A 27,213-nucleotide genomic window follows, 5' to 3' on the forward strand; every position below is an offset into this window, starting at 1 on the left:
TTCCCAGAATCTTAAAAAACGTACCAAGGCACTTCATTGTGAAATTTCAGAACACTGGGGAAAAAAGATTCTAAAAGCTTCCTGAGGAGAAAAAAAATCAGGTCACAAAACACTGGGAGTTAGAACTGGCATAGAACTCCACAACCTACTAGCTGTTAGATTTAGGGAGAGTGATTTACCCTCTCTTCACAAGTTGAAAGTTATAGGTAACTGGCGAAGCCTACCTTGTAAAATTAACATGAGATTACATGCATGTAAAGCATCTATAACATACTGACTTGTGGTCTATTGTTACAAGCTACAAGGGAAAATTTTGCTGTCGTGAGTAATACCTATTATAGTACCTCAGTATAAAGGTACTTCCTCCTCTACCTCTTCATATTGCAAAATCCTTCTGATTGAGAGAGCTTTCTAGAAAAAGCGAGAGCTGAAATATAGCTGGCTTTCTTCTTTTTCTCAGTAGTTGGTTTGTCTATCTGTTTTTCCCAAATACAAGCAGGATCAAAAGAGAACCACAGGAAAGAAGCAGCTATATCTGTTCACTAATCTCAGTATTTCAAGTCCCTACCAGAAGCAAGACAAGACTGAAGGAGGGTAAGGGAGGAAACAAACAGGACAAGTATGAGAATCTCTACATTTCAGGGTAATTTTAAAATTTCAAAAACATACTCGAGAAAAGCCAACACTCTCTATCAGCAATATTATAATAATGACCTCCCTATATAAAAATGAGTGTTTAATTGGATACTTAAACCTGAAGAGAGGTTATACCACATTTGTAAAAGAAAAAAGGAAACCTTCTTTTCTTACCTCTTTATTTTGATGATAATAGGAAAGAACCGGGAATCTTCCCTTGCTCCGGAACTTGGAACTACCAACAATTATTGGTTTGCTTGCTATTCGGGGAACATAAAGTTCTCTGGGATAAGTTTCACAAATCTGTAAAAATCAAATAAAACATAACCATTCTATCCACAGTTCAAAAATCATGAGGTTAAAAATCACCTTTAAAAAACTTTACAATTTCTTAAATGCAACAACAGTACATAGCAATATTGAGACAACATGCTACTATGACACTCTATCTCAGTACTAATATCTGAATTTCTCCAAAAGGTTGCTAAGTCAAAATATGTCAGTCATACAAAGACAAATAACATATGATTTCATTCATATGTGGAACTGAAGAAACAACACAAATAAGGGGGAAAAAATAGGGAGACAAACCAAGATACAGACTCTTAACTGTAAAGAATAAAACTGATGGTGACCAGAAGGGAGGTGGGTGGGAGGATGGGGGAAATAGGTGATGGGGATTAAAGAGGGCACGCACTTGCTGTGATGAGGACTGGGTGCTGTGTAGAAGTGCTGAATCACTATATTGTACACCTGAAATTAATATTATATTGTATGGTAGCTAACTGGAATTTAAATAAAAACTTAAAAAAGACTGCTAAGTTACCTTGTATTCTCGGTTGGCATCAGACAGCTGCCAGTTTGAATTTGGCACTCCCATCCTCTTATATTCCTCAGCAAGGTCAATGAGCTGCCAACCTTGTAGTCGTTCCGAATCATTTTGTTTGGGATTATAAGAGAATGCATAGAGATCTTCATATTTTGCTATAGTTTACAAAATACACAAATGTTACAATGCAACTTCTAGGACTTAAAACTCTACAAATAATAATAACTTTTCAGTTTTCTCCCTCCATTATTTCTTTAAAATTTTCAAAGAGATAACTAATACCTGAACATATTTGAACTTATTTTCTCAGTTATTTCAAATGATTATATCTAAAGGCATGCATATCAATCTGAGATTCACCTATATAATCAGCAAAAGCTAATAAACAATACTTCTATATTAAATACTCTAGTGTAATAATTCCTTTTCTTAAAAAGTAAGTTTTAATGACAAAGACAGACACAGACACTTCTCACCCACCACACTTCCCAAATGAGATATAAAATGGAAATACTAATGCTGTGATAAAAAACTAGAGGTGGCATATAGAACATGAAATTTCATATACATTCTTTTAGGACAGTGTTGACCAAAAATGGCAATAGTTGCACAGAGTTCCAGAGACAACATGGTAAATGCTATAGGCTTTATGTACTAGGAGAGAAGGGTGTACATAAACCTGCTCCTAGACCATTGCAGTCCAGGTGTTCAACAAAAAAAAGTAACATTCAGTCACCAGTGTGCTTTGTCTCCTGGAGAGATCTACATACTTCAAGTCATGCTGGTGGAAGGAAGCCTCCAGATCTCAAAGGCATAAATAGTGATGGGTTCCTTTTTCAGAACTACATGACTTTCACTTCTACCTCTAGTCAAGTAGGATTCAACCTCTACTTTCCCTCTGGTCATCTCCCTTATCCTCCACTCTGATCAATTAAATTCATTGGTCTCACTGCTACCAGAGGAACCTGACCTTCCTTAACTTTTCTTTTAGCAATCAATTTCCAAGTCATTCCCCCTGGTTTGTGGATACCCGTGTGAAAAAAATAAAAATAAAAAATAAAAATAAAAAGCTGTGCTGTTGGCTACCAACAAACTTTAAAAACATTAATATAGGGCAGCCCCGGTGGTGCAGCGGTTTAGTGCCGCCTGCAGCCTGGGGTGTGATCCTGGAGACCTGGGATCGAGTCCCACATCGGGCTTCCTGCATGGAGCCTGCTTCTCTCTCTCTCTCTCTCTCTCTGAATAAATAAATAAATATTTTTTAAAAATTAATATAAATCTATAGTTTCTAAAATCTGTACTCTAAATGTTTATTAACTTTCTCTTTACTCTAACCATTCTTACAATTCAGATCAGAAGCATCTAATTATTTCCAAACCAAATTTTTGGAAATAGAGTGCATAAGAACTTAAGGGTTACTTCAAGTATAAAGTAACAATGGCATATTAAGTATCTTAGATAACCCATCTCAAAATTAAGTAAGTTTGTCTCTAAAAACAGTACCTTGTTTTGAGAGTTGTAGCAAAGAATTGTAAATATCATGGCAATCTCTTTCTCTGGGAACAATGAAATGCACAATCCTGAAGTTTTTGCACTGAATCACAAGTGGGCATCCAGAAGTAGTCAAAGCTAGTTTCTCTACTAAGGCAATATGGTGGTGCAATATCTACAGCATGAAAAAAACGTGATCATCATCATAAAAAAGTGCTCAGTATTGTATTCTCTTCCAGAGCATATATTAGAAATGCCCCCTTCACATAAAGTATTCAAAACCTGCCTACATTAGAACTATGCTCTGATACCTCTTCCATCACTCCACATATTCACTACATCATCAAACCCCAAGAACTGCATCTCCTACATATCTGTAACCTGTCTACTTCTCTCTTTGTCTGCTGTCACTCCCCCAGCTGCAATGCTGCCATTGTTTCTCACCTAATTAATTGTAAGTAGTCTTACAAAAGCTCTCCCTGTATCTACCCTTGACCCCCTCTAATCCATTTTCTAAAAGGCAGGTGAGTGACTATTAAAAAAACAATTAAAAAAAAAAAACAATATAGGGATGCCTGGGTGGCTCAGTGGTTGAGCATCTGCCTTCTGCTCTGGGGATGATCTCGAGGTCCTGGGATCAAGTTCTACAACAGGTTTCCCTCAGGAAGCCTGCTTCTCCCTCTGCCTCTGCCTCTGTGTCTCTCATGAATAAATAAATAAAATCTTTCAAAAAATAAATAAAGATTAAAAAAGCAATATAGTTTATGTCATTTCCCAGACTCTAGGCTCAAGACTCATCTCAAGTACCTCTTCACATCAAGTGCAAGTGACAGTTCTCTTTTGGCTCCTCAAATTCACCAATCTCCTTTACATATACCAATCTCCTTTACATATACTTTCCTACTAACTAGGAAATTATAGATCTACCTCTTCACCTAGAAACTTCTATTATTTCTGTCTGGCCTTTATTTAAACCTCATCACCAAGAAGAACACCCTGACAACTCTCATGGCCTTTCTCAAGTAAGTTAGGTCCCCTCCATTTTCTTATGCCTTATCAACTATATTTTTCCTTCACAGCACTTAGAACATGAATAATTCCTTGTATAGTGAATGTCTATTTTTCCAGCCAGATGTTGGGAACTTTGTAAGGAGCAATACCACAGCTAAGTTGAGCATCATTCTATCTGTAGCACCTAACACAATATCTGGAGCATTATAATGACCCTCCTCAAAAAAAAAAAAAAATGTTGTATCTCATAAATCCAAACTTAAAATTTGACCAGACCAATAATACAGGTGTCATTGCTTCTACCTCCATCACAATAAATGTTTACTGAATGAATGAAGAAAGTCCTACTAAAAACTCAACCCATAATGGCAGTTTAAATATATGATTATCCTTTAAAAATATATATATATGATTATCATTCATAGCAGTTCTGATATTCTCTTTGCTACTAAAAAAGTTTTTTTTCTCAGTATCATTCCTTATGAATTTAAAATATTTATGGAAAGTTTTTCTAGAAAGTAAAAGATTCTAGAGTTCCTGAATAAAACTGAATCATGGCAAGAAATTCATTCCAAATTAATCTAAAACTTTAACATAAGTTTGATAAAAAGTTCCAAACTGCTTTTTGCCTTTTTCTGTGGCAAGGTAAGAGATGATTATTTATATCATACATCATACATATATATTATACAATTATAATATTAAATGCTAATACTAATCATATAAATTATATATAGTGACTAATGTTCACATGTAAGATTAAATGTACAAAATAATCAAGAAAAACTTTAAAAAGACTAATAAGAACTTGTTCTACAGACATTAAAAGTATACACTACACAGATATTTAATACACATTGCACAATATATAGCCCAAACTTATGGCCAAGATTTAGCACTATTAACATTTATATTAGCAGGCCTGTGCCAAGTTACTCAAAATGATCTAATAGTAACATCTAAAGAGAGTAAGAGACAATAAGCTACTATAATATCACTATTATGATTCTAATTAAGACCCAAAATTATTTATAAGAAGAAAATGTTGAAGAGACCTGACTGTGCCACTAACTAGTTATGTGATCTTGAAAAAATAATTATCTGTAAAATGAGAAAAAAGATAAAGTTAGTAAGTCCACTACTAGATCTAAAATATTTATTTCTATAGATCTAGGTTACTAAACATTTAATTCAGGAGAGACATATGGGAATATACTGATAAAAAGGCATTTTAAACACAGTAATAGGAGAGAATAAAATAGATGCTTTTCCACTGCCCCTCAAACGATTTTCCCAACATCTGCAAGAAGAGATCTATGGGAAACTTCCCTGTGTATCTCAGGAGATGAAAAACATACTGAGAAGATATTAAAGCAGACGGACAAAGGAAGGGTGGACAGAGTGGATGATAATATGATTAATGATTTTATAAGGCCCTGCTAGGTGAAATCCTTAACAGTTTCCGGGCCAACACTAGATGGGGAAAAGCTTCAGTGTCTCAAGGGAATACAAATTCTCTGAGATCAACATCTCAGGTAAGTATCTTGACTTACTTATTGCAATCACATATCAACTGGATGGCCTTCCTGGGAAAATCAAGAGAGTACAATAAAAGAGAGATTGTATTAAAAAGCTAGAATCAATAAAACAGTGTGCTATTATACAGTGGAATCAATATATCAAAAGAACAGAATAGACAGCTCAAAAGCAAGCCCTCACTTTGTTTGACAGAGTTGATACTACACATTAATGCATTGAAACCATCAATAAACAATGCCAGTATCCATATGAAAATAATGAAAAGGATAAAAGTTAAAATGAATCCCTAAGTTATATCATCCGAGAAAATATCTTCCATATGTATTAACTAACAACTTATCCTGAAATACAAAATGTAAGCTTTTAGAAAAAAATACAGGAGAATCTTTATGACTTTAAGAATCCCTTAAGTCAGAAAACAGCACAAACCATAAAAGAAAAAATGAAAAATCTAATACACTAAATTAAATTTCTAATACACTAAATTTGAACTTTAATTCAAAGATGTATATACACACAAGACAAGCCACACACTGGGAGAAGTTATCTACAACACACATACCTGATGAAACATTAAAAACCAGACTCATAAAGCCAATAAAAGGACAAACAGCCCAACAGTAAAAGAAAGCTAAAGGCCAAAATATCCGAAAGGATGATTTCCTTGTAATCAGCAAATTAAAATCACAACTGCATATCCACCAGAGAGGCAAAAATTTTAAAGCTGATAATATCAATGTTGCTAATGATGGCAGACAACACATCACACTCTACTGAGAATAAACATTTTGAAACAACTATTTTGGCGAGGGCCAAAATAGTGAAGGAAAATTTGCACTTTTCTAAGACCTAGCAATTTTACTCACAGGCAGATACCTCTAAGAAATTCTGGTGCATATACAGGAAGAAATATATACAAAATATCCATTACTGTATTGTTTGATCTACAATCAATCAATTAAAAAATACCATAATTGCAACTTGGTATAAAAATACCATGGACAGGGTGTGTGTGTGTGCTTTCTCTCTCAAATAAATAAATAAAATCTTTAAAAAAAATAGCATGACTAAGTCACTTAAACTGTTAAATATTAAACACGTACATATACTATTTATATTTTTAAAAATTAAAAGGAACAAGTAGGTATTTTATAATTATTAGTGCAGATAAAAAAAATCTTGCTATAACCTATAAAAAGAGTTCCACATTCCACATGGTATCCTTGTTTTATTAAAAGGGAGGGTAGAAGTGATGAGGCGACTGAAAAAATTTTTGTTGAAACGGGTAACCAATGATTAAATTTTTTTTACATGATCAAAATGAAATACAGCAATAGGCCAAATCCATTATTCTAAGTATGGTAAGCAGTATAGCAGATGCCCTTCTTACCCAGGTTTCTTTCTGATGAGAGTCTATAAATAATAGATGTGTGGCCGTAAGATAGAGTGTTCCTGTTAGTGACTTATTGCTGGTACTGAATCGGTCAAGTAATTTCACTTGTTCAACCTAAAAAAAAAAAAAAAAAAAAAATTATTTTTCATTTCAAAAGTAATGCAAATTCTTTATTATTATTCTTTTAAATGGTACATTTAAATCCTGGGATAACATTTTCCTCTTTCTATTAAAAAACATGAGTTTATTTAATGTTGAACATTAAAGTTCATGTATCTTGGGGAGTATATAAACCACAAGTAACACAAGTACTATTTAGAGTTATAAATACAACCAATAAAGGAACTCTGTAAAAAAAACAACATAAATATTAAGAACGGGAAGGAGACCCATGGTATAAACAAACAAATGGTTTTCATATCCAAGAGTCCATATATATTTTTTTATTTCAATATTATTTAGTTAACATATAGTACAATATTGATTTCTGGAGAAAATTCTGTAATTGATCGCTTACTTATAACACCCAGTGCTCATCACAAGTGCCTTCTTTAATATCCACCACCCATCTACCCCATTCCCCACCCACCGCCCTCCTGTTCATTCTCTATTGTTAAGAGTCTCTTATGGTGGGTTCCTCTCTCTGCTTTTCTTTTCCCCTTCCCATATGTCCATCTGTTTTCTTTCTTAAATTCCACATATGAGTGAGATCATATGGTATTTGTCTTTCTCTGACTGACTTATTTCACTTGGCATAATACCCTCTAGCTCCATCCACATCATTGCAACTGGCAAGATTTCACACACATCACCTTCTTTATCCATTCATCAGTTGATGGACACTTGGGTTCTCTCCATAGTTTAGCTATTATTGATAATTCTGCTATAAACATTTAGGATGCTTGTACCCCCTTTGAATCTGTATTTTTTAATCCTTTGGGTAAATACCTAATAGTGAATTTGCTGGATCATAGGGTAGTTCTATTTTTAACTTTTTGAGTAATCTCCATATTGTTTTCCATCCTATTCTCCAGGCTGCATCAGTTTGCATGCTGTTTTTTGAGGAGGCTCCATACTGTTCTCCAGGCTACACCAATTTGCATTCCCACCAATTGTGCAAGAGAGAATTCCCCTTTCTCCATATTCTCATCAAATCTTGTTTCTTGTCTTAATTTTAGCCATGCTGACAGATGCAAGAGTCCATACATTTAAGTTGGCAAAACAAGTAATAAATATATAAGGTTATTATCTAGCATCATGGAGTAAACTACCAGAAAAATTAAATCAACAGTTAAATGGTTGCAAACTCCAACTTAATCTCTATATTCTCCTCACCACTCCACCCAAGACATTGTTTTGTGGTCTGTTCTATGCTTTTACTCATACCATTCTCCCCTCCTAAGATGGTCTCTTCTGCTTAGCTAAGTGCTAAGTAAGCATTCTCTGGGGCTCACTGATACCCCATCTCCTAACTGGAATCCTTTCTCAGAAAACTGACTGACTTACTTAAATATTCAGTTTCGGGATCCCTGGGTGGCGCAGCAGTTTAGCGCCTGCCTTTGGCCCAGGGCGCGATCCAGGAGACCTGGGATCGAATCCCACATCGGGCTCCTGGTGCATGGAGCCTGCTTCTCCCTCTGCCTATGTCTCTGCCTCTCTCTCTCTCTCTGACTATCATAAATAAAAAATAAAAATGTAAAAAAAAGTCTCAGTTTCATCGTTCCTTCTGGCTCTGAATTCCCTATCACAGATTATATCACATGTTGCCTCTGTGTCCTGTAGTGGCTGAGGCAGTAAGGTACCTAGTACTCCTTTATTAATAAACACACATACACACACACAGAGCTGCCACTGGAGAGTGGGGTTAGAGTTGGCCACTCCTACTGTGGGGTTAGAGTTGGCCACTCCTACTGTGTAGGAGACTACTGTTTTGAAAACATAGTTATTTATTGCTGTACATTCTTTTTTTGGGGGGGGAGGAAGTAAAACAACCATTTCCCACTAAAAAATTTTAATCCTGGGCAGCCCCGGTGGCACAGCAGTTTAGCGTCGCCTGCAGCCTAGGGTGTGATCCTGGAGACCCTGGATCGAGTCCCACGTCAGGCTCTCTGCATGGAGCCTGCTTCTCCCTCTGCCTGTGTCTCTGCTTCTCTCTGTCTCTATGAATAAATAAATAAGTAATCTTAAAAAAATAAATAAAAATTTTAATCCATAGTCGTAACAGAAGGTTGCAGATAGTTCTTTAACTTCTATGTCTAACAATTATCTCACTAATTCTGTACTTTCCCCCATTTTTTCCTTTTCCCTTACTAAAATTGAAGAAACAAATGCCCCTAATTATGAAATTATGATTTCCACAATAATAACTACCACGTAAAAAGCTAATTAGCTCCCCTTGAAGAAATTTAATTCCAAAAGTTTTTTTTCTTTTAACAGCAGCTGTTCAAATAAGTTAAAATTTAACTGTAAAATTGAAATACCTGTTGTTGACACAAAATTTTATTTGTATGGGTAAGGCAATGAACTGAGTTTTAACATTTTCTTTTGGAAACTTAGATACGATCTAATTTATATAGCTCAGATCTGACAGTTGATTTGACATGTAAAAGCTATCAGATAATTATACACACTATCCTTTAAGACAATAGGAAAAGACTGTATGAAGATTTCTCTTGGAGATCTGCATTTATTTCATTGTTTAGGACCATTTCTTCCTTTTAAAAAATCTAACTCAATTATATAACTCACATTGAATTAAAATTTAATTTTTTTAAAACAATGAAATCAACTACTGTTTACTCTCCTTCAATAGTGCTAGACTTAGTTGTAAGGTGACTACAGCCAACCAACAGTAATACCGTAATATAAACCTCACCTGCCTTATCTCCAAAGCAATTAAAGCAAAGTGTTAATGTTTCTAAAGAGAATTAATGAATACATATAGAAATAAAGGTTACTACAAAGTATTAACCCTACTCAAGCAATTAATGCCAATATCATTTTGCAGCACTTCACATACTACTCAAAAAATTAAAAAAAAAAAGGATATTGGTAAGTAATTTAAAGGGAGTAGGAGCTGTCGTCATTACTACTTATTTAACTGAACAGCTTTTTTTATTTCTAAGTCCATATGAAGTTTAATCTGTGGACTTTTGGAAGATCATAAATATTTTTTATTCATCATATATTATGTATTAATCATCATAAAGAATTTCTTTTTTTAAGACTTTATTTATTCATAGAGACAGAGAGACAGAGAGAGAGAGAGAGAGAGAGAGAGAGAGAGAGAGAGAGAGATTGAGAGGCACAGACACAGGCAGAGAGAGAAGCAGGCACTATGCAGAGAGCCTGACAGGGGAACTCGATCCAGGGTCTCCAGGATCACGCCCTGGGCTGCAGGCGGCGTTAAACCGCTGCGCCACCGCGGCTGCCCCATAAATAATTTCTTGACAAAGCACAAATTCTCTACATGCACTTATCTACATGCAAAACAATAACACTACTGTCATTTGGATTTTAACTCTCTTCGGTCCATCTCCTATTTGTTACCCTTCTTCCTCAGGGGCCCCATTCTCTATAGGCAGCTTATCCACTGTCATTATTTTAACCTATATGTGAATGACTCTCCAAACTAAATGCCCAACTCTGAGCTCTCCTGAGTTCATATTGCCTGCTATACATATAACGACTACAATCATTCCTGACATAGTCCTCAAGTCTTATTATATACTGAGTACTTTGATAAGTGCTTAACATACAGTATTTCTTTTAATTTTCACAATTCCTATCTAGTTAAGTACTATTAATCTCTGTATAGAAACTGAGACTTAGAGAAGTTAGTTAAATGTCCCAACACCACAGCTAGTAACAGTAAGTAGAACAGCAGAGTAATAACCCTATGTCATAGGTCTGATTCCTTCCCACCATGCTATACTGCTCTACTTGGATGTCTTAAGACTCATGTTAAGCATACTGAAAATGAAATGGATCTTTCCTCACTCCTCACAAACAGGTTCCTAATCCTGTATTTCTGATGTGAATTAATATAGGACTCCATCCTCATCTAGTCACCCACATTAGAAATTCAGGAATCATCCTATGACTTCCTCTTGACTCCCAATATTCTTTTTTAAAAAAGATTTTATTTATTTATTCATGAGAGACACAAAGAGAAGCAGACACACAGGCAGAGGGAGAAGCAGGCTCTATGCAGGGAGCCTGACGTGGGACTCGATCCCAGAACCCCAGGATCACACCTTGAGCCAAAGGCAGACGCTCAATTGCTGAGCTACCCAGGTGTCCCAACTCCCAATATTCAATTAAATCACCAATTCCTACCAATTTTATAGCCTAAATATTTTAAAAATCTGCACCTTTCACTACTGTTAGAGTAGTTTCTACATTATAAAACATCTGTTCATGTCCATCTCTCCCACTAAAGCTATGACATACTCCAGGGCAAGAACTGTCTCTTATTTATGTCTGACTACCTGATGACTAGTATAGCATCTGATACAATAAATATTTGTTGGACTAGGGTGATCAGCCATAGACACATTTTCCACAGGGTGAAAACAGAAGATGCCCACAGTTTAGCAGTGGTCTCTTTTGCTGACATCACCCAAGAGATTTATTATATAAAATTCTACTTTGTAACATTATACTGTCCTTCATTTCTCTCTGCCACTTCTTCCTTACATAAAGGGTAAACAGTAAATACTCATTCAGTAATTTACAAATAGATGAACAAACTTAAAATAAGTAGAAAAATTACTAATAGTGTACAGTTATAGATCAGCTTTTTTGTTTTTAAAGCCACATGTGGACACTCAGTCTGCTATTCCCACCCCAACACCCAATTAAGTCACTCTTCCTCTAGAACTGCTTAACACTACACAGTTCTTTTGGGCTTGTCATCTATCAAGATTGGAAATTCAGGTTAAAAATACTCTCCCTAACACTCTAACCCTATTCCTTGATTCTCCCTAATTTCTATATCCAAAATTAACTTGAGATTCCATTTATTAAATCTTTAATTCTTCTTACCTACATAAAAGTCCCAAAGTCTAGCTGTTCATCTGAATCACCTCTGACTGCATAAATACAAATCTTAAGCCCCACTCAACTTCACTCAGTCGTCTCAGCAGACAGGACACTAAGAATCTGAATTTTTAAGAAGCTCACCAGGTCATTTTTATGCAAATAGTATTCCTTCTAACTTTAATTAATTAAAATTAATTAAATTCCAAATTAATCCCTCTTGGTTTTTTTTTTTTAATATTTTATTTATTTATTCATGAGAGAGACAGAGAGAGAGAGAGAGAGAGAGAGGCAGAGACACAGGCAGAGGGAGAAGTAGGCTCCATGCAGGAAGCCCAACGCAGGACTCAATCCCGGGTCTCCAGGACTGGATCCTGGGTCTCCAGGATCACACCCTGGGCTGAAGCTGGCACTAAACCGCTGAGCCACCCGGGCTGTCCCCCTCTTGCTCTTAACTTTTAACCAGGCTAGGTTCCTTCTCTATCTTTATGCTCTTTTCCTGAATATTTAAGGTCCCAGCTTGTATCCTCCCACTTTTTAAAAAAGCTTCTTATAACTTATGGCCCTTTAAAATATACAACCACATTATTGGCAATATGCATACACCCTCCCACACACACACATCTTTGAAGAACATCCACATAACTATACATTTTCAGAAAGAGTTTACTAATTCACTCCATAAAAATTCACTGGCTATCAACTAACCAAATTGTCTGGGTCTCACTTTCTTTATCTGTGAAATAAGGACAACAATCTCTTCCTTGAAAGCTGCAGTAAGACTGGATAATACATGTAGGTACTTTACCCCAAGTTTGCTTGACAAACAGTAAGCAATAAAATGCTCATGTTTGCAAAAATGACTGTTAGTAAGTTAGTAACCTGATGAGGTAAGTTGAGCCCTGACAGTCCTCTGTATTAAACTAATGCCAAGTTCAAATGGAGAAAGGAAGGAGAAGGCACACAGACTTTAAAAGCAAATTCAAGGAATGTCTGGGTGGCTCAGTGGTTGAGCATCTGCCTCTGGCTCAGACTGTGATCCTGGGGTGCCGGGAGGGCTCCTCGCAGGAAGCCTGCTTCGTACTCCGCCTATGTGTCTCTGCCTCTCTCTCTGTGTGTCTCTCATGAATAAATAAATAAAATCTTAAAAAAAAAAAAAAGCAAATTCAATATTCTAATGTGTGATAGAGCTGGAAAAACCTGTTTTTTCTAATATAATACTGGAAGCAAAGCTCAGCAAAAATTTTTTTAATACACAGAAAATACAGAATTCCCAATAGAAGAGCTAGAACACAAAAGGGGAGAGGCAATAACATTTGGTGAAAAAGAAACACCTGCTAGGGTAGTGCATCTGCGTTGTAGATAAAAGGATACAGAGTACTTTTAAGCACAGTAGCCCATGACCAGATATGGTATGTAAGAAGATCTTTCCAATTATAATGTGGAGAAAATGTTGAGTAAAGAAGAGACAGGAGGTGAGTAACCAGGTAAAAAGCTAATAATCTAGGAGTGCCTGGGAGAGATGTGATAAGGGCCTGGATTAAGCTGCCGTAGACAGGTGAAAGAGGAAGCCTATCTTGAGATGACAAAACCAAGCCCATCTTGAGATGACAAAACCTATGTGAGAAGGAAGGAAAAACAGAGGCTAGCTGCCATTCAGTAGGATAAAGTATAAAAGGAAATGTAAGTCTGAGAGAAAAGAGACTATATAAGACTTTAATAAATTGAGGATTATTACCATAGTAATCATATTCAAGAAAACATAATAGAAAACTCATTACAGGAGGAGGGGCGAGATGGCGGAAGAGTAGGGTCCCCAAATCACCTGTCCCCACCAAATTACCTAGAAAACCTTCAAATCATCCTGAAAATCTACGAATTCGGCCTGAGATTTAAAGAGAGACCAGCTGGAACGCTACAGTGAGAAGAGTTCGCGCTTCTATCAAGGTAGGAAGACGGGGAAGAAGAAATAAAGACACAAAAGGCCTCCAAGGGGGAGGGGCCCCGCGAGGAGCCGGGCTGAGGCCGGGGCGAGTGTCCCCAGGACAGGAGAGCCCCGTCCCGGAGGAGCAGGAGCTGCACCAACCTTCCCGGGCGGAAAGGGGCCCGCAGGGAGTTGGAGCAGGACCCAGGAGGGCGGGGATGCCCTCGGGCTCCCGGGGACACTAACAGGCACCTGCGCCCTGGGAGAGCCCCACACCCCGGGCCGAGCTCCCTAAGGGCTGCAGCGCGCACGGCGGGACCCGGAGCAGCTCGGAGGGGCTCGGGCGGCGGCTCCGCGGGAGAGCGAATCCAACAACGCAGGCCCCGGAGCACAGGGCGCCGGGACACAGCCCAGGATCTGGCCTCCCCCGGGACAGGCAGAGACCGGGAGGGCCCAGGACAGCAAGGAGGCTCCTGCCCCGAGCTGAGCAGATCAGCGGCCCCGCCCCGGAGCCTCCAGGCCCTGCAGACGGAGAGCCCCGGAGCTACTGCACGGGGTGAACAACCCCCACTGAGCCCTGCACCAGGCAGAGGCAGAGCAGCTCCCCCAAGTGCTAATACCTGAAAATCAGCACAACAGGCCCCTTCCCCAGAAGACCAGCGAGACGGACCAGTTCCAGGGGAAGTCAAGGGACTCAAAGTATACAGAATCGGAAGATACTCCCCCGTGTTTTTTTGGTTTTTTTTGTTTTGTTGTTTTTTCTTTTGTTTTGTGTTTTTCTTTCTTTCTTTCTTTCTTTTTGATTTCTGATTGCTTCCCCCACCCCACCCCCCGTTTTTTTTCTTTCTTTTTCTTTCTCTTTGTCTTCTCTCTTTTACCTTTTTTTTCTTCTTTCTCATTTTTCTTTTTCTCTTTTCTTTCCTTCTCTCTCTTTTTCTCCTTTTCCCAATACAACTTGTTTTTGGCCACTCTGCACTGAGCAAAATGACTAGAAGGAAAACCTCACCTCAAAAAAAAAGAATCAGAAACAGTCCTCTCTCCCACAGAGTTACAAAATCTGGATTACAATTCAATGTCAGAAAGCCAATTCAGAAGCACTATTATACAGCTACTGGTGGCTAGAAAGAAGCATAAAGGACTCAAGAGACTTCATGACTGCAGAATTTAGATCCAATCAGGCAGAAATTAAAAATCAATTGAATGAGATGCAATCCAAACTAGAAGTCCTAACGACGAGGGTTAATGAGGTGGAAGAACGAGTGACATAGAAGACAAGTTGATGGCATAGAGGGAAACTGAGGAAAAAAGAGACAGAAAATTGAAAGACCATGAGGATAGATTAAGGGAAATAAATGACAGCCTGAGGAAGAAAAACTTACGTTTAATTGGGGTTCCCGAGGGCGCCGAAAGGGACAGAGGGCCAGAATATGTATTTGAGCAAATTCTAGCTGAAAACTTTCCGAATATGGGAAGGGAAACAGGCATTCAGATCCAGGAAATAGAGATTCCCCCCCTAAAATCAATAAAAACCGCTCAACACCTCGACATTTAATAGTGAAGCTTGCAAATTCCAAGATAAGGAGAAGATCCTTAAAACAGCAAGAGAAAAAAAGTCCCTGACTTTTATGGAGAGGAATATTAGAGTAACAGCAGACCTCTCCACAGAGACCTGGCAGGCCAGAAAGGGCTGGCAGGATATATTCAGGGTCCTAAATGAGAAGAACATGCAACCAAGAATACTTTACCCAGCAAGGCTCTCATTCAAAATGGAAGGAGAGATAAAGAGCTTCCAAGACAGGCAGGAACTGAAAAAATATGTGACCTCCAAACCAGCTCTGCAAGAAATTTTAAGGGGGACTCTTAAAATTCCCCTTTAAGAAGAAGTTCAGTGGAACAATCCACAAAAACAAGGACTGAATAGATATCATGATGACACTAAACTCATATCTGTCAATAGTAACTCTGAACGTGAACGGGCTTAATGACCCCATCAAAAGGCACAGGGTTTCAGACTGGATAAAAAAGCAGGACCCATCTATTTGCTGTCTACAAGAGACTCATTTTAGACAGAAGGACACCTACAACCTGAAAATAAAAGGTTGGAGAACCATTTACCATTCAAATGGTCCTCAAAAGAAAGCAGGGGTAGCCATCCTCATATCAGATAAATTAAAATTTACCCCGAAGACTATAGTGAGAGATGAAGAGGGACACTATCTCATACTCAAAGGATCTATCCAACAAGAGGACTTAACAATCCTCAATATATATGCCCCGAATGTGGGAGCTGCCAAATATTTAAACCAATTAATAACCAAACTGAAGAAATACCTTGATAATAATACACTTATACTTGGTGACTTCAATCTAGCTCTTCCTACCCTCGATAGGTCTTCTAAGCACAACATCTCCAAAGAAACGAGAGCTTTAAATGATACACTGGACCAGATGGATTTCACAGATATCTGCAGAACTTTACATCCAAACTCAACTGAATACACATTCTTCTCAAGTGCACATGGAACTTTCTCCAGAATAGACCACATACTGGGTCACAAATCGGGTCTGAACCGATACCAAAAGATCGGGATAGTCCCCTGTATATTCTCAGACCATAATGCCTTGAAATTAGAACTTAATCACAACAAGAAGTTTGGAAGGACCACAAACACGTGGAGGTTAAGGACCATCCTGCTAAAAGATGAAAAGGTCAACCAGGAAATTAAGGAAGAATTAAAAAGATTCATGGAAACTAATGAGAATGAAGATACAACCGTTCAAAATCTTTGGGATGCAGCAAAAGCAGTCCTGAGGGGGAAATACATCGCAATACAAGCATCCATTCAAAAACTGGAAAGAACTCAAATACAAAAGCTCACCTTACACATAAAGGAACTGGAGAAAAAGCAGCAAATGGACCCCACCCCCAGCAGAAGAAGACAGTTAATTAAAATTCGAGCAGAACTAAATGAAATCGAGACCAAAAGAACTGTGGAACAGATCAACAGAACCAGGAGTTGGTTCTTTCAAAGAATTAATAAGATAGATAAACCATTAGCCAACCTTATTAAAAAGAAGAGAGAGAAGACTCAAATTAATAAAATCATGAATGAGAAAGGAGAGATCACTACCAACACCAAGGAAATACAAACGATTTTAAAAACATATTATGAACAGCTCTACGCCAATAAATTAGGCAATCTAGAAGAAATGGACGCATTCCTGGAAAGCCACAAACTACCAAAACTGGAACAGGAAGAAACAGAAAACCTGAACAGCCCAATAACCAGAGAGGAAATTGAAGCAGTCATCAAAAACCTCCCAAGACACAAGAGTCCAGGGCCAGATGGCTTCCCAGGGGAATTCTATCAAACGTTTAAAGGAGAAATCATACGTATTCTACTAAAGCTGTTTGGAAAGATAGAAAGAGATGGAGTACTTCCAAATTTGTTCTATGAGGCCAGCATCACCTTAATTCTGAAACCAGACAAAGACCCCACCAAAAAGGAGAATTACAGACCAATATCCCTGATGGACATGGATGCAAAAATTCTCAACAAGATACTAGCCAATAGGATCCAACAACACATTAAGAAAATTATTCACCATGACCAAGTAGGATTTATCCCCGGGACACAAGGCTGGTTCAACACTCGTAAAACAATCAACGTGATTCATCATATCAGCAAGAGAAAAACCAAGAACCATATGATCCTCTCATTAGATGCAGAGAAAGCATTTGACAAAATACAGCATCCATTCCTGATCAAGACACTTCAGAGTGTTGGGATAGAGGGAACATTCCTCGACATCTTAAAAGCCATCTACGAAAAGCCCACAGCAAATATCATTCTCAATGGGGAAGCACTGGGAGCCTTTCCCCTAAGATCAGGAACAAGACAGGGATGTCCACTCTCACCACTGCTATTCAACATAGTACTGGAAGTCCTCGCCTCAGCAATCAGACAACAAAAAGACATTAAAGGCATCCAAATTGGCAAAGAAGTCAAACTCTCCCTCTTTGCCGATGACATGATACTCTACATAGAAAACCCAAAAGCCTCCACCCCAAGATTGTTAGAACTCATACAGCAATTTGGTAGCGTGGCAGGATACAAAATCAATGCCCAGAAATCAATGGCATTTCTATACACTAACAATGAGACTGAAGAAAGAGAAATTAAGGAGTCAATCCCATTTACAATTGCACCCAAAAGCATAAGATACCTAGGAATAAACCTAACCAAAGAGGTAAAGGATATATACCCTAAAAACTATAGAATACTTCTGAAAGAAATTGAGGAAGACACAAAGAGATGGAAAAATATTCCATGCTCATGGATTGGAAGAATTAATATTGTGAAAATGTCAATGTTACCCAGGGCAATTTACACGTTTAATGCAATCCCTATCAAAACACCATGGACTTTCTTCAGAGAGTTAGAACAAATTATTTTAAGATTTGTGTGGAATCAGAAAAAAACCCCGAATAGCCAGGGGAATTTTAAAAAAGAAAACCATAGCTGGGGGCATCACAATGCCAGATTTCAGGTTGTACTACAAAGCTGTGGTCATCAAGACAGTGTGGTACTGGCACAAAAACAGACACATAGATCAATGGAACAGAATAGAGAACCCAGAAGTGGACCCTGAAATGTACAGTCATCTAATATTCGATAAAGGAGGAAAGACTATCCATTGGAAGAAAGACAGTCTCTTCAATAAATGGTGTTGGGAAAATTGGACATCCACATGCAGAAGAATGAAACTGGACCACTCTCTTCACCATACACAAAGATAAACTCAAAATGGATGAGAGATCTAAATGTGAGACAAGATTCCATCAAAATCCTAGAGGAGAACACAGGCAACACCCTTTTTGAACTTGGCCACAGTAACTTCTTGCAAGATACATCCACAAAGGCAAAAGAAACAAAAGCAAAAATGAACTATTGGGACTTCATCAAGATAAGAAGCTTTTGCACAGCAAAGGATACAGTCAACAAAACTAAAATACAACCTACAGAATGGGAGAAGATATTTGCAAATGACATATCAGATAAAGGGCTAGTTTCCAAAATCTATAAAGAACTTATTAAACTCAACACCAAAGAAACCAACAATCCAATCATGAAATGGGCAAAAGACATGAAGAGAAATCTCGCAGAGGAAGACATGAAATGGGCAAAAGACATGAAGAGAAATCTCGCAGAGGAAGACATGGACATGGCCAACATGCACATGAGAAAATGCTCTGCATCACTTGCCATCAGGGAAATACAAATCAAAACCATAATGAGATACCACCTCACACCAGTGAGAATGGGGAAAATTAACAAGGCAGGAAACAACAAATGTTGGAGAGGATGCAGAGAAAAGGGAACCCTCTTACACTGTTGGTGGGAATGTGAACGGGTGCAGCCGCTCTGGAAAACTGTGTGGAGGTTCCTCAAAGACTTAAAAATAGACCTGCCCTATGACCCAGCAATTGCACTGTTGGGGATTTACCCCAAAGATTCAGATGCAATGAAATGCCAGGACACCTGCACCCCGATGTTTCTATCAGCAATGACCACAATAGCCAAACTGTGGAAGGAGCCTCGGTGTCCATCGAAAGATGAATGGATAAAGAAGCTGTGGTCTAGGGATCCCTGGGTGGCGCAGCGGTTTAGCGCCTGCCTTTGGCCCAGGGCGTGATCCTGGAGACCCCAGATCGAATCCCACATCGGGCTCCCGGTGCATGGAGCCTGCTTCTCCCTCTGCCTATGTCTCTGCCTCTCTCTCTCTCTCTCTCTGTGTGTGACTATCATAAATAAATAAAAATTAAAAAAAAAAAACAAAAGAAGCTGTGGTCTATGTTTACAATGGAATATTACTCAGCAATTAGAAACGACAAATACCCACCATTTGCTTCGACGTGGATGGAACTGGAGGGTATTATGCTGAGTGAAATAAGTCAATCGGAGAAGGACAAACAGTGCATGTTCTCACTCATTTGGGGAATATAAATAATAGTGAAAGGGAATATAAGGGAAGGGAGAAGAAATGTGTGGGAAATATCAGGAAGGAGACAGCACATAAAGACTCCTAATTCTGGGAAACGAACTAGGGGTGGTGGAAGGGAGGAGGGCGGGGGGTGGAGGGGAATGGGTGACGGGCACTGAGGGGGACACTTGACGGGATGAGCACTGGGTGTTTTTCTGTATGTTGGTAAATTGAACACCAATAAAAATTAATTTATTAAAAAAAAAAAGAAGATAGGCATGTAAGCCATGAACTGAGATCAAATAAGACTAAATAAAGGTATATGTTATTTGCTGGAGAAAAAAAAAAAAGAAAACTCATTACATGATTGCTTCAATATGCTACTGTTATATGGATATAACTGATAATAAAAGTAATCTGAACATTATTCCAAAACATTTATTTATTTAGCACCTTAGGTTCTGGAGAAACTTTAGGTTCTGAGAAAATTTACTGATTATTCTCTTCTAAACTGAAAATCCTATGTAAAAAAAAAAAAAAAAAAAAAAAAAAACAAAGGAAAATAGGTCTTTTTCTTTGCTAAAATTATCAGCATACAAATTTCAAACCAGAGACTTAGTCAACTTCTAAGCGCCAACTGCTGCCTCATATTTCCCTTTCACACCAAGGAATAGAGTATTTTACAGATGTTGCTACAGATTTTTCCATGTGTTCCTGGAAATGTTTTAAGCAGGTATTTAGAAAGCAATCACAACTCTTTCAGGTCACTAACACTGAAGCACTACAGAAAGAGTGTCAAGAGCCTTTAATTCTAGGTATTAACAGAGCCGCCCCCCCCCCCCCCCCGCCAAAAAAAAGAATGGGGAAGAAGTAAAAGGTTTTGGGAAAAGAAGAAACAGAGTAGGGAGAACAGAATTGCAGTGTGGTCACTATGGTAAGGATGGGAAATGCCAACACATTACTTTGAGGGCCATTTAGTTGAATTGTTGCCAACCTTGGGCCTGCACTAAAGGTACCCTAATGGTCTCTCAACAGAAGTTCATATTTCAGCTGATTACAAAGCTAGAAATGAAAAACACAGGAAATCACACATACTCAGCATTTATATCCAGAAAATTCAGACACCAAGTAGACTCTGGGACAAGAAAGGACCAATGCCCCATCCTCAACCAAAGCTCTACAGCTAACAGTTATATTTGACAACTACATGACAAGGGCTACTGAAGCAGAAAACACACGGTCAGGGCTTCTCTGACTTGCTGTGAGCAACCCGTATAACAAAACACCCATTCAGGACTCTTAGTACCATTATTCCACACTCCATAGCATGGATCTCTTTCAAAAAGAAAGAGCATCAAGTTGTCTTTGCGAAGCGGAAGGTAAACCTCAAAAGGGCAGAGATTTTAATCTTTCTTTGTTCATGTATTCCCAAGTTCTACAACAGCGTCTGGCTGCATAAATTATCAAACAAAACAGATCATAAATCCAAGGACATTTTTCAGTCTTCTCTCACTTTGCTTTTCTGCAGCATTGGCACAGGTGACTTTCCATGAATGGCTTCCTGTCTCACTCAGTAAAAGCCAAGATTTCACATTAGCCTGCAAAGGCTTGCCCCTGTTTCCAACTTTTCATTTCCTACTGTGCTCTCTCCTTCACTCACTCTCCTCTAGCCACACTGGTCTTCTTGCTAGTTTTTACTAACCAGGTATGACCAACATAGGGATGTTGCCCCTGCTGTGCCTTCTCTGGGACTCTCCCCGCCACCCCTCCCCAACCCCTACTGCTGTGAAGATGGCTTGCTCCCTCACCACTTTCACTCTCTACTCAAGTATCATGATCTCTGTAAGGGCTTCCCAAACTACCACATTGACAGCTGTTCTCCCCCAGCTGGCACCCCCCATAGCACTGGCATCTTCTGTATTATGTATTTGGCTTATTAACTTTGTTTTCTGTCATGTCTCCCCCAACTAGAAAAGATGTTTTGGAATGGCAGGGGCTTTTGTCTGGAAACTACAATTTCCCCAGTACCTAGAATAATACCAGGCCCTAAAAAAGGAGAGAGAAGAGGAAGAGGGAGCAAAGAAGGAAATTAGAATAGGGAAGCCTTCTTTTCTTGTGATTCGTCTCTTCCCATTTTATCCCTAACACTCTTTCTCTGACTCCTCCTCCTCTGCTTGCCCCTTGTAAGTACTCCTGGGGCTCTAACATTCACTCTTCTCCACCACAGAGCCTCTACATGTACCTTGCACAAACTCATCCAGAAAAGAAAATATCGTGATTACATCAATAGATTACTCCCAAATCTATTCTTCTGGACCACACCTTTTCCCTAACCCTACACCTTCCTAATCAGCTACCTACTGGACAAAATCCTACCACCTCAGTTCTTCTCCATCCCCTGCCTTTCTTCCAGTCCCAATAACACTGACTTACCTCACTATTCAAATCTCTTTATTTTAAAAATATTTTATTTATTTATGTGAGCAAAAAAGAGTGTGCAGAGGGAGGGGGCACAGAAGGAGAGGGAGAAGCAGGCTCCCCAGTGAACAGGGAGCCCAGATCACACAGGGTTCGATCCCAGTACCCGGGGATCATGACCTGAGCTTAAGGCAGACACTTAACTGGCTAAGTCACCCAGGCACCACTCAAATCTCTTGATTAGACAATTACTCTGAGAAGAGGAGTGTTATGGTTAAGAGAATAAGACTAGTATCAGAAAGATCAGGATTCAAGTTCCCAGCTCCACCTCTTCCTTAATAGAACTATTTGAGTCAGGTCACATTATTTAGTTTCTGCAAATTTCAGTCTTCTCACTTGTATAATGGAATAATATTAATTAGTCAAAATAGTGCTTTACGTGAGGAAAAGCACTCAGATACTCCCCACAATCTACTGGCTCTTATTCTTAGTTTGCACCTCTTTCCCTCTTTGTAACTGATTACACATACTTGTATACATACACACATGACCGCACATCCTAACGACAAAAATGAATAGCAGCTAGGCATTTTGCAATAATTCAACTTGAGCCCCAATGGGGTCAGATTTTCATGGGACATTCCATTCTTTAACAAACTCTAGAAAGCAGTCTACCATATATAGTTTAGGAAAATATTCTTCCATTACATTCTGTAAAGTTCCATTCACAAACAGCACATCATTCGACATCAACAGATGATGTCAGCCAAAGCACTAGAGCCTGGCAGGGAAAGGAGAAAGACTGCATAAAGAAGAACTGTCTCTGCATATTTCCCATTGTTTCCTGGCAAGACTACCTCATTATGGAAAAATTAGAGCTCAAAGTGATAGGCAGAGCTTGGAAATAGTCTTTCGGAAATTCAAATTCAGTCTTGACATCTTTGGCGATGCTATACAGTTAGTAAACCAAATATGACCAATAAGGATGGTGTATCTGTTCCTGAATTTTATAACTATAAAGTCATTTAATCAGTACTCAGCTAAAACAGTTTATCTTATAAACCTCTGGTTCATAAACAATAAAAAAAACCCACAATGATCATAAACAATACAAAAATAATACCACATAAATATTTACTTACGTCAAGAAGAGGTTTGGGGAGGAAAAAAAGCTCTCAGAATTATTATTAGGATTCATTTCTGAATATTAATACATTTTAACAATTAGATTAAAACCAGAAAAGTAATGAAAAAAAATTATGACAAACCTTGGTTTAAATCTTAACTCTAGGGACACCTGGGTGGCTGAGTGGTTGAGCATCTGCCTTTGGCTCAGGGCATGATCCCAGGGTCCCAGGATGCACCCCACATCAGGCTCCCTGCATGGAGCCTGCTTCTCCGAACTCTGCCTGTGTTTCTACCTCTCTCTCTCCATGTCTCTCAAGAATAAATAAATAAAATCTTTAAAAAAAAAACAAAAACAAAAACACCTTAACTCTTAAGGGCGCTTGGGTCGCTTAGTGGGTTAAGCATCTGCCTTTGGGTCAGGTCATGACCCCAGCCAGGGTCCTGGGATCAAACGCCCCCCCACCCCCACAGTTGGGCCCCTTGCTCAGTGGGAAGTCTGCTTCTCCCTCTCTCTCTGCCCTTCTCCCCACTGTGTGCTCACTCATTTTCTTGCTTTATCTCAAATTAATAAACTTTTTTTTTATTAAAAAAAAACTTCACTCCACCCCTCATGAGATAATTGGCAGATTACTTCAACTCTCCAAGCCTATTTCCTTCTCATCTGCAAATGTTGATAATATACCCAACTGGCAAGGTTATTTAAGAAATTAGTGACAATTTTGTATAGATTAGCATAATTGTGAAATTTTAAGTATTGTAAAGTAATACTGCACAGTTGGCTACACTGACATAGAGTTCTTGGGAAATATAATTATTACTTTTCAAATAAACCTGTCTCAGCACAGAACAAACCAATAGTTACACAGGACTACTCTACGGTCAATTTTTGATCATAGTGACTAAACTGTATAGTTCAAAACAGCTAAGTAAAGTTAAAGCAATTCATTTTTAGTGTTGAAATACAAGCATCTTTGCAGTAAATTAACTACATCCAAGTTAAGTTATGCAAAGTAGTATAATTATGCAATAGGTTATATTCATGTTAATATTTTAAAAAGCCATGATTTTATTTTTTTAAAGATTTTATTTATTCATTCATGACAGAGAGAGAGAGAGAGAGAGAGAGAGATGCAGACACAGGCAGAGGGAGAAGCAGGCTCCATGCAGGGAGCCTGATGTGGGACTTGATCCTAGGTCTCCAGGATCACACCCTGGGCTGAAGGTGGCGCTAAACCGCTGGGCCACTGGGACTGCCCAAAAGTCATAATTTTAGAAAATATTATAGTTCGCACAATTATCAGAACATACAGTGAAGTCCAAGTCTATTATGCTCACTGCTCTATAACCAGTGCTGGTCTGTGCCTAGCACATAACTGGGACCTAGTAAGTATCAGTTTAATTGCAGCCTACCTACAGCCACTTAGGATTATTCCAGAGTACTGGTGGTCCTATGTTAGAAGAATAACTCAAAGTACACAACTTGAAAAGTAATTTTAATAGAAAATTATTCAGAAATTTCCTGCTCCTTAAAAAGTCATAAAAGGACCTTACTAAACCATCAGGACAGGCCCATTGTGAAAAGCTACTATAGTAATACACATTTGGAACCTCCCAATCAGGACAAAAATCTGGTCTGATGCATCCTCTAGACCGCTCTTCCACCTCTGCATTTTCTACTAGTTTGGTTATTTACTTAACTGCCCTTCCATCTGCCAACTTAAAGTGTCAGCAACTTGAATTATACAGTTAATTTAACATTCTCTTAAAAAAAAAGATTTTTAAAACAAGGATTAGTTTTTAGCATCTTCAATTTTATTATAGTATGTGCAGTGTCATAAACAAGTTCTAACAAAAAAAAAAATCCGCGGCACCTTAAAAAAGCTTGTGAAACATTTTAATGAGTAGACCTCAAATTCTCCATGGAACAAATGGGGGTAACGTATGTCTGCTATTTTTTTTTTTTTCTAAATTAAGGGTAACTTTAGGATTCGCGGCAACTGAGAGATGGTTTCAGCAAAACCTGAAGAGTCAAGATTCACAGTGGGTCCTCTTCCGGATTTTGTGAGGCTCCGGGCGATCCCAACATCGTGTTATTCAATTCTTCTTAAGTTTTCCTCCCTCCCAAATTTGAGGCCGAACTTAACTGTTGGTAACGTAGTTCGGTAATATTTTGACGCCACTTCCCTCGGTTTCAACATTGTAATGGAGTTATACGGACGCTTGTTCGTCCTTAGAAATAAATCAGTGCCTTTTGCAGGCAAAAATTAAGCATGAGATTGAACAAGATTAAGTGAAAAAGGGTTGCGTCAGACACTCTAAGGTGTGGGATGCCGTGCTCTCCTTGTCCCCAACCCCTCTCAACTGCTGACACGGACAAGGAAGCGCTGAGCCCTGAGCCGGCGGGCCCAGTTCAAACGACCGGACGCCGAGACGGCGGCTGACCTACCTCAGCGGCCCCAAAACTCGCATCAACAGTCTGTCACACGGGACGATGCTACGTGAACAAGGAATAGCTTACACAGTATCAGGTGCTAATCTGAGCGCTCGGCCGTTTTCCGGTCTTCGGGGCGGCGAAAGCAGCCGGAAGAGCCTGGGAGCAGCCGGAGCTAAAGCAGCCCCAATTCTGCCCAAGGAAGTGCAGCGCTGAGAGGGCAGCGACCAGTTTCATGGGACTCGACCTCCAGCAGCCCAAATCACCCACATCCCAACACCGGGCCCCGAAGCGAGGCTCGCGGAGGTCCAGGAGGCCTCCGCACCCACCCGGGCCCGAACTGCCCCGGCCCTCCCGGACCGGGCCCCGCAGGCCCGCAGCCCCGGTCCAGCCGGCCGAGCTCGCGTCGCCTCCCACCCCTGCCGGGTCACGCCACGGCGAGCGGCGGGCTACCTTGGTCGTACGGATGTGCTCCATCCCCAGGACAAGTCCGCCGGCGACGGGACTCACAGGCGTACCATGGAGCGAGAGAACCGGGGCGGGTACACCGACCCGGGCACAGCAGGCACCGCCAGCCAGCCAGCGCCGCGGCCCCTTAGCCCGCCCCCGCACCCGGCAGCGTCAACCGCGCAGGCGCCGTCTCCTAGAAACACTTCCTCAAACCGGCGGCCGCGGAGGGAGCGGAAACCGGCGGGGCAGAGGGTCCTGCGAGGGAGAGCGGCGTCCAGTTTTTCCCGGGCCGCCGTCGACCCTAGAGCGCCCCCTGCTTGTGGAGGCTCGCAATCACCACTTCTCCCCCCACAGCAAGAATCTTTTCTAAGGAAGATCAGGTACGTTTCCTGCAGCCTTATTTGAAACAATAAGAATTCCCAGTACTACATACACACTAGTTATCCATTAAAAAAAAAATCATGGAGCAAATCTTAAATAAATAAATAGATAAATAAATGTTCAATGGGAAAAAATTTTTTTTATGCAGTAGATCCTAACAAGTAAAAGCTGAGCAAATGGAAAAATCATCAACTTTTCCTAGATTTGCAAGAGAACCGAGGTCACAGAGCAAACTGCTACCCCCAGAATTAGAGAGGGGTCAGGCAAATACAGAGAATCACGACTTAAGGGAATACAAACCCACAAGCAGCAACTTTACTGGGCACCGGTGCTGGGCAGTTTCTTTTACCCAGTATATCAGTTCCAACAATCCAGAAAAACTTAGAAACCATACTAAAGGGCAGAAAACACGCTGAAGAGACAGAGCAAGCATCAAAACCAGATATGGGTATGACAAGGATGTTGTTTAAATTGAAAATTTAAAACTGGATTAATATGCTGAAGGCTCTAATTTATCCAGATAAAGGCAACAACAGGCAAGAACCGATGGACAACGT

The 27,213-nt window shown here is 39.4% G+C and overlaps 1 protein-coding gene across 1 annotated transcript in view; it reads right to left on the reverse strand.

The window, feature by feature from the left end:
• The window catches only part of MTMR6 (myotubularin related protein 6), a 45,968-nt gene extending 19,519 nt beyond the window's left edge, over positions 1-26,449 (reverse strand). Inside the window, exons 1-5 of the mRNA XM_041766951.1 lie at positions 26,279-26,449; positions 6,897-7,013; positions 2,969-3,131; positions 1,463-1,620; positions 811-939 (exon numbers count right to left, since the gene is read on the reverse strand). Coding sequence (XP_041622885.1) covers positions 811-939; positions 1,463-1,620; positions 2,969-3,131; positions 6,897-7,013; positions 26,279-26,302 — 591 coding nt within the window. The 5' untranslated portion in view covers positions 26,303-26,449. The remainder of the gene's footprint in view (positions 1-810; positions 940-1,462; positions 1,621-2,968; positions 3,132-6,896; positions 7,014-26,278) is intronic.
• Between the last annotated feature and the right edge of the window lie 764 nt (positions 26,450-27,213).

This window comes from Vulpes lagopus, chromosome 8, assembly GCF_018345385.1.
Source record: "Vulpes lagopus strain Blue_001 chromosome 8, ASM1834538v1, whole genome shotgun sequence".
NCBI classification, from domain to species: Eukaryota; Metazoa; Chordata; class Mammalia; order Carnivora; family Canidae; genus Vulpes; species Vulpes lagopus.